The 12,207-nt window shown below is 36.7% G+C and overlaps 1 protein-coding gene across 6 annotated transcripts in view; it reads right to left on the bottom strand.

Annotated features, from left to right (window-relative positions):
• Window positions 1-12,207, bottom strand: part of fbxw7 (F-box and WD repeat domain containing 7) — a 368,590-nt gene that overhangs the window by 207,241 nt on the left and 149,142 nt on the right. For all 6 annotated transcript variants that reach the window (XM_072550702.1, XM_072550240.1, XM_072547746.1 and 3 more), the window contains one exon: window positions 11,059-11,553. In XM_072550702.1, coding sequence (XP_072406803.1) covers window positions 11,059-11,484 — 426 coding nt within the window. In that variant the 5' untranslated portion in view covers window positions 11,485-11,553. The remainder of the gene's footprint in view (window positions 1-11,058; window positions 11,554-12,207) is intronic.

Below are 12,207 nucleotides of genomic sequence, written 5' to 3'. Positions count from 1 at the left end.
CCCTCTCAAAAGAGCAGGCTCATATTTTGACCATCCCAAGGGTGACCACAGCTCTCAAATAAATGATTGAAAACATCCCATCATCACCACTATCTGTAGGCTAACTCGAGAGCTATTGTCACAATCCTTCACCTCACTAGAACACTGATGATATCATTCTGTCCATGATTGCTCTTTCACGGACATGAAATATGAGTTATGTCACAGATTTGTGGTTCTAAGAATACTTCCATTAAAAGTTCATCCTCTAGCTGTTCACCCACCCAGAGTCATTAGCAACTTGACATAGATCGGTTGTATTTTGTAGCACCTACTGTCATAACAACATCATATCTATGCCTGATCTGGCACTAGTACCTCTCCAAAGACATAATTTTTAAGTGCAAGCTCATCAATCATTCAGGAAATTACAATTCTGAGTGCTGTCTTCACTTCAGACAGCATGCTTGAAGACAATATGTGCACATACTCTTCCCAACAGGAAATACTGGATAATAACCAAATTCCAACTCATAAAAGCAGCACGGAACTGCGGCACATTTTCTTCATCTAGGTATGCTAAAACTACTGTAGCAGCTTGACTACCACACCACAGAGATGTGCAACTTAGGACAAGTTGAGGAGTGAATTGAAGAAATCAAACCTGGCATCATGCAGGCACTGAGATTCATATACAAGCTTTGTTCCATCATGTAGAAGCAGAACTTTTTTTTGGACTGATAGCAGCATCCTCCTAGTGAAAAATAACATTTGATAGCCATGGCATAGTAACAGTATGAAACATTTTCTTAATCTGTAGCTTAAATTTTCAACATTCTTTGCCTTTCCAGGTTAATTTGAGGTAGATTTGGCACTATTCAGGGTCTGAGTTGCAGCCTTTAGCCAATTTGAGAGATTGATTCATACACAGCAAAGATTTCACTCAGATAGCCAACAACTCTCAATGATTTGAAGGTGCCGGTGTTGGACTGGGGGGTACAAAAGTTAAAAATCACACAACAGTCCTGTTGGACTATAATCTGGTGTTGTGTGATTTTTATCTGTCATAATGGCATTGATAAACTGAGTTTCTGTATCAATTAAATTGAAGAAATGACCGTGGCTGTATTTATAAAGTTTCTGATGTAGTTAACCTTATAGCACATGGAGCTGTACAAATCCTAACGTATACATGAGCCAGTGAAGGCAAGCTTATGGTAGCCAGCAGTAGAGAACCTATTAGCAGATCTTGTAGTGAGCACATTGAGAAACTGGAGCATGTTAATTTACTCCATCTCAAAAGTAATTTGAACACAGTCTGGAGCATAATAAGATGCAAATACTTAGAAACAATTACATATGCAAAGATCACAAAGTATTATCTATATATCAGTAAGATAGAGGAGGTAGGTGGTTAGGGATCCTCCCATCAAAAATGTACTTCATGTGGAAATGGACAGAAATGATAGTGGGCACTGGACCTAAAGGAGATCCCATGGCTACAAACATGTATTTGGGCATTAAAACTGAATTTGCTAAAACTGAAGTTGCTAAATTTATGAAGTTAAATATATACAGATTCAGAAAATGATGATGTGTCTATCTTGCTGTGATATACTGATGCAACATAAATGTTGATGGTTTTCTTCAGTAAAATATTGGTAAAGAAGCTTGCAATGTTGAATAAGCACAGAGACAACGTATTGCTATCATGCTATTCTGAATTACCCAAAAGTTTAGAAGCTCAGTAGCAACCCCTTGATCAGAATCAAACTGCCAACCAATCAGCACCCCTATAGTATAAACTAGTGTGATTATTTGAAATTTGGCCTCCTTTTGTTTGTCCCAATAAATGCAAGATAAAAGTTCAGTAATATATCTGTCCTTACAGCAGTATTCAAGTTCTGTGCTACAAATAAGCATAAAGCCAAGGATTTTAGTCAGTGACACCATTTAACCTTCATGATAAGATGTGGCTGGGTCTAACTGCAGTGTAAGATTGTGGAATGTGTATGAGATGCTGAACATTGAACCAAAGTAGTCATTGATGGCATTCACATTTATAACCATGTGATAACACACTTCCACCATGCGTAACAATTTGGAATGAAGGGGACTGTGTTGGAAGAGGGTTAGGAAACAAATACAGTCAAAAAGACAAGACTGCTCAAAATGAAAGACAAACAGTTGTAGGGTTGGAAAGATCAAGCAGAAACGGGAAGAGACTTGAGACATAAGTGAGAGAGAACACCAAAATGAACTTAAATATTTCCATGTCTTATCCTTTTGAAGGGTACACAAGACTCTTCATGCCACTGATAAAGGTCTCCGTTTTTTTAAGAATCAACCACATTGATGTGGGTCTGGAGTCATATGCAGCCAGACCACATAGGATTGGTGGTTTCCTTCCTAAAGGACATTAGTGAACCAGATAGGCTTTTAAAACAATTGGCAATGGCTTCACAGTCATCATTGGACTTTTGATTGCCAGTCTCGACACGCTTGCTATACTAATCCTCTAGCACTCATTTGGCTCTCTACCCACTGCCACCTTAACCAACTGTCATCCTAACCCCACACTTACCATAGATACCCTACTTTAACAGCAGCAGTCCAAGTGTCTCGCTATGCTCCGGACATTTAAAGTCACTGAACACGACATGCTGACTTGCTGCAAAAGGGACATCCTCAACTATCTCACACAATAAGGGTACTGTTAGATTTCAGGGACGCTCTGCATTTCTGAAGGATCCATAATCAGAATTTCTTGCCACAAATGAAAAGCTCTGTCTTAACAGAAAATAAGGAGCAGAATCACAATCTGGTCTATCAGTACTCATACAGCTACATTTTACACATAATTTTAATTGCACTGTAAATGTAAACACGTAAAGTTGAACAGAAATACAGGTGACAATCACAAGTTTTTATTTAAGAGGAGAAAATAACGTATAATCAATAACATTTGAAATTGAATATGGAAATGCTTCAATGTTTTCACTGGAGACCAGATGCAGAGAAGAAATATTTAGCATTCTGTCATCCCTGTAGCAGTGTATCCAGCAGAACCAATTACTCAAACCCCACCACTGAAACTGGATTTATTAAGGGTTCCATCTTAAAATGCATAATTATTGCCTGAATTATGCTTCACCTGAGCCGTGCTCAACTCCTCTGAACATCTATATTCTTCCTTAGTCGGATTTGTAAGAATTTCTGTGATTGTATGACATGCCATAAAATTCTCCAAACTGTTGAGTTTTTTATATTGACATACCTGCCTTCAACTGACTAATTCTAACTTTGAACTAATAATGCATTTCAAGTATAGTATAGCAGGATTAGAACGAGCCCTACCAAAGGGAAATCCTAATTGACAGACTGACCAGGGCAGCATGGTGACTCGGTGGTTAGCGCTGCTGCATCACAGTGCCAGGGGCCCTGGTTTGATTGTTGCCTTAGGTAACTTGTCTGTGTGGAATTTGTACGTTCTCTCTGTCTGCGTGGTTTTCCTCTGGGTGCTATGGTTCCCTCCCACAGTTCAAAGATGTGCAAGTTAGGTGAATTTGCCATGCTAAATTGTCCATTGTGTTCAGGGATGTGTAGATTACATGCATTAGTCAGGGGTGTATATATAGGGGAAGGGAAACGGGTGTGGATGGGTTGCACTTCGGATGGTTGGTGGACTTGTTCAGCCAATGGTCCTGTTTCCACAGTGTCGGGATTCTATGGCAATCCTTTTGGAGCCTTGTTCCAAAAGCATGGCTTCTGGCGATTAGCAATACCTAGAACAACATATCCTTATATGTGTCCTTTTCAATTCTAATATGTTACTTTTTTGGATTACCAGAAAGCATCAATAAATCAATTGATACCTTAAACAAGTGTTGTCCAATTTTTTTTTAACCACTATGACTCCAATCAATATTGTCCTGATCCCACAGTGAAAACTGAGTGCTGGGGGTCTTTGAGCATGCGGGCATCTGTCTGTCAGAGTGGGATTACACTTGTTGTAACTGAGCTCTATGGTGACTATTGCTACCTCAGAGCTCACCACCCTACCTGGGAGCCCGCCCTCAACTTTGGGAAGCCTGCTTAAATCAAAAGCACATAGCAAATAACTTTGTTTTCCACTGCCAGATTTGGTTGCAATATATATTCACTTTCTATTGCTAAATGAGATTGCACTTCTGATGTCACCTTTATCAACACTCCAAAGATTAAATCGACCTTGCATCAATCTCAGCTGTGAAACAGATCATATTTCATCTCTAACATAAACTTACTTTTTAAAAATATGTTGCTATCTGTACTTCCACACAAAAATGTCTCACCTAATTTGTTCCATGACCTCCAATTTTGTTTCCCAAGCTTTGAAACTTAAAACTGCTTTGCAGCTATGACTTTACCTCTTCATAGTGAAAATTTTCTAATTCTTGCATAAATTGTACAGAGTGCATAAGATCAGGCTTACAAACATCAAGCACCATTGATTTTCAATATTCGTTGCTTATCCCGTCATCATTCACACATAATCTGTGCTTTTCAATACTCAAGCACTATGACACTGCTCTCAAAAGAAACGGCTGAATAAACCTGCTCCCATCAGAACAAAATATGGAATGAATATTACAGGATTACTTATTAGTTAATTGCAAGACAAAGAGGAGTCTTTAATCCTGTGTTTCAAGAAACATCTTAGCACAAGTTCTGTGCATCAACCTGAACCACATTTTGTACTTGGGCATCCTGACAGCACTTCAGGTGCTCGAGGAAATAAAAAGTAAAACCCAAGCACAATACTACAAATACTAAAAGAAGTCTAAACAAGGTTCTGTACATGTCTTCTAAAAACATTGTTAAACAAAAATTCTGATTCTCATTTTGGGATGCTGGCTGCAAAAAGTACATTACATATCTTAAGTGTTTCTCCTCACATGTAGAATTATTATCTCTGGTATAAGAGTTCTATTCTTCGTCCGAATCTTCATTACTTCTATATTATCTCAATTCTATCAACTGGAGGTTAGCAGCTTGTTTTCACAAATGCACTTGTTACCTATGAACTTTACAATTAGATCGGACATGATCTTATCAAATAGCAGAGCAGATTTCAAGAGCTAAACAACCTACTTCTGATCCTAATTCTTGTGCTTAAATTTATTCCAAGGCTTTACAAATACATTTCTGACATTAAGATCTAAATGTTTTTAAATTTCTTTCAGGTTAATGTTGACGAAACCAGAATAATCCTCATAAGTTAGCATTGACTAAATCACTACCCCAGTTATCATTTCAGACTAAGGAAGGAGCAGAACGAAGGATGTCAATCAACCCACAGGTTTATCTGTATTCCTTATATCTATTCCATCACCAGAATCACTTTTATCCAATTCCAATTACTATTGAATCCTCATTCTTATCACTAATTGGCAAAATTTCTCTAATGTACGTCATCACCCTATCTCAAACTGCAACATTTTCCCCCATGGCTTCATTGATACCCAACTTCATTGAGCTTTATTGTCCCCAATCTCCAGAAAAAGTACTTCAAAATCCTTAGGCTCAAGATTAAAATCCTTTCCTTGGTCATGTCTCACCATTCCTGAACTTTGCGTTTCTGGTTCTTTGCATTTACTCTTCTATTTCACCCTGCCCAAAATATCTACTTACATCTTGTTCACTGTTGCTTTAGCTACATTATCAGTGGTCGTCGTTTGAACCAATGTGCTCTGTCTCTGAAACCTAACAACCCTACCTCTTAAGTACAGATTCCACCAAAATTTAAGGAGATTTTATATTTTCACCGGATCCCACCCAGTTGATGACCACATTGATACATATTTTGTGTCAGATTTAGATTAGAAGAATGCAGACTGTGAATAGCTGATGTCTTGGCTGTTTAAATATGATTTCAGCCAATGCCAGACACATATAATTTAACCAATGTTACACCATCATTGGTTTAAAGAATAAAGTTTATTTTTATATTTTTAAATTAATGGGAAGAAAAATTAGACACAATTCAAAAGAGGATGTTGATGTTGTTCCAAGACACTGTAAAGGTTTGGATCATCTCCCATATATTCCATGGCATGAACAAGTCACCAAAACACTGAAGCAAATCCTTTCAGTTTTCTCAGTAGCCATTTCATCACTTTAAAAAAATGCAAGAATGATAGATTCATCTCCAGACTTAATGGTTGCAGTATAATGACTAAACTTCCTCATCCTCAACTTTTCTGCCGACTTGTCCAATCCATTGTATAGTTTGATTTGACTCTTATGAATCCGTTGATTCCTTGTTTGGTATCAGACGAAAATTTGGCAACCACTCATTGTGCTTTGAATCCAGGTCTAACTTACAACAAAAATTACAATATTACTGGTTCCCAAACTAACCTCTAAGCACTTCCTCCAATTGGACACAACTCCTCCAATGATTACTTGTATTCCCGACTGTTTTAAATATTTTCTGATCCATTATAAATGTGCACCCCAAAATAAATTAAGATTTGTGTAAATCTTTATTGAAGGCTTTTTGGAAGTTGAGGCACAATGTGCCATATGACTAACCATAATTGACCTGGGTTGTCTCACACCACAAAAAAAGTCAGAAGAGATCTTGTTAAGATCTTGTTTCTCTGTGTTGACTCTGACTAAGATGATACTCAAGATAATCCTGATCATCAAATTGCATTCATTTATAGTGGAACAGAAGACTGCTGAGTCCAAAGTTGCCATTAGTTTTTTTTGACAACTCTTTTGAAGATGGGTACTATTTTGCCTTGTTTGTAAATTTCTGTACTTTTGCAGTGTTCAAAGTATTTTTCAAAATACCTTACAGATCTTTCTCCTAGTCTCTATCAGCACTTTACCCCAAAGACAATTTATCTCCCAAAGAATATATTTGTTTTGAGCTCAGTTAGTCTCTGACTTCTATCTCACTTAGAACCAAGTACCTGGGATCTTTTGTTGGAATGCTTTCTTCTTGTTGAGTCTAGAAGAATATTTAGCAGAAAGACTTATTTAAAATATTTACTACCGTGGCCATTCAAAACGTTAAGCCTATTTTCAAGTTTAATGTGTTAAGCAAATCTCTGTCTACACGCTTGTTTCGAGATACTGAAGACTTTCTAAAAATTGGTGTGCTTACCTTCAACAAGTGCGCTTTGTTCAGGTATTGCTTGGCTTCCGATCATTTTATATGAATGTATTATAGTTATTGTATTAAATCTAATAAATCATTTTCTTCTGACAGGATTTATATTGTGAGGTAATATGTACTCTCACTACTTTTGGAACTTGGATTTAAAAACAGAAGCAGATAGGTACTGGTTGCCTCTGTGAAAGGTTTTCATATTTAAGAAAAAGTTTGTGTCCTTTCAGAACAATACTACATCCATCACTTACCAGGAAGAGAGTGAGGAAAAATTTATGTCAGCAGACTTGGTAAGAGTGTAGGGAAGTAGGATGAAATTTTGTTTCACCGTGTGTGTTAAGGTAATTCTAACTGTCTTCTATATTTAGGTAGCTTGGTTTGAATTTTTATTCTTTTGTGATACAAAAATCTGTACTGTTGTTAAAGAACAGTACACAAGTTCACAAAAAGTTCACAAGAAAACAAGTTCACAAAAAACAAAAAAAATGCAAATCAGGCTTTTGGGATCTGACTTGTCCAACAGTACCATCAGTTGGGTTTATAATAGTATTCAAGTTTAGTTATTTCACTATCCTGTTCTCACACAGCTTTCTCATATTGTCATGGTGCATAATGCTACAGTATCAATTCTTTTGTCCACTTCTGCTGGTGTGAACATTCTATCCCTGAATGTAATAGTAAATTTCACCCCACTCAATGAAATATACTGGATAGATATTAAAACAAGCCTTACTGCTTCACTTTGAAACATCACAGCACAGAGCTAAGGTTCACAATACAGATTAGCTTACCTACAGTGTGGAAACAGGCCCTTCGGCCCAACAAGTCCGCACTGACCCTTCGAAGAGCACCCCACAGACCCATTTCCTTACATTTACCCCTTCACCTAATACTATGGGCAATTTAGCATGGCCAATTCACCTAACCTGCACATTTTTGGACTGTGGGAGGAAACCGGAGCACCCGAAGGAAACCCACACAGACATGGGGAGAATGTGCAAACTCCACACAGACAGTTGCCTGAGGCAGGAATTGAACCGGGTCTCTGGTGCTGTGAGGCAGCAGTGCAACCACTGTGCCACCGTGCCGCCCACAGTGCTGCCCAGGCATAAAGCAGCATGTTATGATTTTAGGTCAAGCTTGGATAATAAACTATAAAAATTGCAGAAGGAAGGAATATGAGGGAAAATGTTGTATAATTGTAAAATTGTGGAAAAAATTTATGCAGCAAAGAAAGCATGTTCAGTGTCATGAGCGTTCATTTTCATACAGTAGAGAAATGGAAGAGTTCAATGTTGTACAATGGATTTGTTGGCTATAAAAGGAAAGTTAAACTTTACAGAAACAAAGATAACGGTAACATGAACAAACAATTTAGACAAGTAAAGCTACACCACAAATGGAGATTAAAGTCTGTAACATTCATAGGGTCAGCATTCAGTTAAACTGTATTCCCAACATATATTTAAAGTAATGTTCAAAATTTTGATTGAAATGGATAAGAAAGAGTTGGGATTTGCTGAAGGGTGTTCGGTATGAAAGGCAAAGAGAAATTATTGGATTTAACAATGGATGAGGTCTGGGAATTCTACTTGAAATCATAAGAGTTGGCAAATCATGAATTTTAATAGATTAATGAGAACTAGTGCTGGTACTATGAAAATCAAGAGGAAAAGAAGTTTTTGTTTAGACACAAGGGAAATAGAAACTAAAAATTGGAAGAAATAAGACTCTCATTGACCCTAAAATCCTGAGTTAAGGTAGTTCAGGAAGGACATCAATCTGCAGAGGGTTCAGAACAGATTAGCCAGGGTGTTGTTGGATATGGAAGGTTCAAGTAATAAAGGAAGGCTGAATAGGCTCGGATTTTTTTTTCACTGAAGTTTAGGAGATTGACAGGCGATCTAAGTTTATAAAATAGTGAGAGGTATAGATAGAGTTAATGGTAGTTGTTTTTTTTTCCCCCTCAAACAGGGGATTTCAAGACTAGGGGGCACATTTTTAAGATGAGAGAGAGAGATTTAAAAAGGATTTGAGTGGCTTTTGTTTTTACAGGGGTGGTTTGCTTTTGAAATGAGCTTCTTGAGAAAGTGGTGGATGTGGGTACAATTACAATGTTTAAAAGACATTTAGATAGATACTGAAGCAGGATAGGTTTGGAAGGATATGGACCAGCAGCAGGCAGGTGGGATTAATTTAGTTTGGGATTATGTTATGCATGGACTGGTTGGACAGAAAGATCTGTTTCTGTGCTGAATGACTCTTACTAGTGACTTAGCCATTGTACTGCAAGAATGCAATTTGAAGGAAGTTATTGAACATGAAGTGGGCTTATTTGTAAAGGAGTGGATAAAATTAAACTATTCACTGATATGGACTATCAGTTAATAAAAATGATTTGGCACTTTTTGGCAAGTAACATATATATGCTCAAGATTCCTTGGACAATTAAGCACAGTAATATGATGTATAACATTGCTACGACAAATCCTATATTAAAAAATGGTTATTTGAATCTACTACACAAAATAAAATTACTTGTCAGTTGTCAAATAACTTGAGCTGTATTTAGAGTACATAACTGAATATTCTAAATATTCCAAAATAATTTTCTATATATAGTTTTCATTCTTTTGAGCAGAATTAAAGATTAAATTGATTCAGTTAATTAAGAACATTGTACAATATCTTGACAGTTCTTATAATCTAAAGTTTTATTCTTAAATTTTCCAATAATGCAATGCAAATGACAGCAAGGAAAAAATAGGAAAACTATTTGTACCAAAATGTTGAAAGTATTCAAAATATTGTGCAAGACCAATTCATCATTTCACAGCAAATACATCATAACACAAAAAATGAAGAACAGGTCAATAGGAAATTACCTTAAATAGTACCTGATAAATGCAGACTTATCTTAACACTCTTACACCTAAACCAGGGGTCGGCAACCTGGGATTCCAGAGTCTCATTAGCAGCTCCCATTTAACGGTGTTCATATTACCAATTTGTAATGATGTGGTAACATTTAGTCATCAATGTTTCTGCTCCAATTGGGCTGTTTTACAACTGCGTTTTGAAACAGAAAAATTGAGCAGTGTTTTAGAGGACTCATGTTTTCTTACCTACATGTCCAATTCAATCTATCCCAGATACAAAAGGAAGACTTTTGACAGGTCATGCCATCAGTGTATTAATTTAACTGCAATTGTACCTTAATGAATATAAAATTTTAAAATCCAGCATGTTCAGACTACACTGCAATAGGTTGGCAAAACCTGAAGCCTTTGCCTAAAACATATCTACCAAGAAGTGAAAGATAATGTGGAATTAAGATTGCACAGGAAAACACTGATCAAGCCAAAAGCACTTTTAAGATTCGACCAGCATCAAAATTCAACTACGAAACAAAATTATTTTTATCAGCCTATATCCAAGATTGAAGTCACATGAAATGCAGTCAAACCTGTGGTCACGCTTATAAGCATTCGGGGAAGTTAAAGCAAGTGACTTTGCACAGTATAAAATAATGGCATTACATTTTTAGAGATTTTTCAATAAACAACTTTTTTTCTTTAGGTAGATTTAGGTCTTTATCCTTTAATTTTCTCCATCTCATATTCCCGAGAGCTTTTACTTAAAGTAATTCCTTTTTAAAAAGCTTTTCAGCTAAGAAGGTTGTGACCCCTGGACCTAAAGAACATCCTTGTCAATAGTTCAGCAACATATTAGCATATAAATATTAAGTTGATCCTTACTTCTTCAATGTATATTTGCTATTCTACTACTGTAGATGTGCTTACAAAATTGAATCATAACCATATCTAAAAACTTGCATTATACAATAAACATAAGTGATAAGGCTTTTGATTCGAGTTCAGTTCAGTTTATATGATCAATAACAAATTCTCACTTACCTGATTCTTAGTTAACAGGGGTAGTGGTTGTTGGTTGGCAACGTCAATGTTATAATTCTGATCGGTTACATCATTTCCATTTGTGCTATCATCTTCTCTACTATCATCAGACTGTTCAAAATCATCACTGTCTTGGTCCATCTCCTCTTCACCATCTTCTTGTTCCTCCTCTTTGTTCTCTTCCTCGGCCTCTACTGTGACTCGGTTGTTGTTTTCTTCTTCCTCTGCAGTAGCAACTTGGACCTCATCACTGTTGCTGCTGCTTGCCTCAGCTCCACCGCCATCAGCAAACCGTGCACAATGACCCTCTTGCTCTTCCACTACCCTGTTCATTTCTTCCTCCCCATGACTCAATGAGGCATTACCTCTGAGGGATCCTCCAGTTCGACGCCTCTTGCTGCCCCCAGACAGCAATTCCTGGTTCATTTCCAACAGCCAGCTTGCAACTTCCTGAACCTTTACTAGATTGGCTGATGGTGTAGAATTTGCTGTAACCTAAGAACAGAAGAGTTAAAGTTAAATTAGAACTTAGAGTACACTGTTGCACTTGTACTAGTTTTTAGGCCAAGCAGATGTTAAAATTTAGAAGAAATATCTTTACATACTACAATATATTAGAACATACATATTTTGTTTGGATTATTTAATGAAATGTTGGTGGTTATTTATGATCCATGATTTTAATCATCCAATAATGGGCTAAACACACAAAGGCAAATACAATACAAATAATAATCATTTTTATAGGCAACATGCAACACAATAGAATATTTGAGAGCTTTACAAAGACTTGGTACAGAGAAAGTCTGGCCAAATCCAGTTACATATAGATAGAAGAAGTCTGGATCATCCACCTTACTTGCAAAATAACTGTTTACATAAACAAATTCAGTGCTAAACCTACTTCAAAAGGCTTGCATTAATAGACATTTCACAACAATTGACATGAATGGAAAAATTGTATTCTGCTTACAACTTACGATATCATTTCAACAATATCTTTTTGTGTAAATGACTAAAGTACAGGTGCATAAATAGAATTGTTGTCAACCTGCCCAGAAAAGGTGTTATTCACTGTTGCCATTTTCTTTCAGAAATGTTGTCCCCTTTCTCTCCATGTATCAACCTGCTCTACAGGTAACCATTACT

Source organism: Chiloscyllium punctatum, chromosome 1, assembly GCF_047496795.1.
Source record: "Chiloscyllium punctatum isolate Juve2018m chromosome 1, sChiPun1.3, whole genome shotgun sequence".
In the NCBI taxonomy this organism is placed as follows: domain Eukaryota; kingdom Metazoa; phylum Chordata; class Chondrichthyes; order Orectolobiformes; family Hemiscylliidae; genus Chiloscyllium; species Chiloscyllium punctatum.
This window is presented reverse-complemented; position numbering and strand designations above follow the sequence as displayed.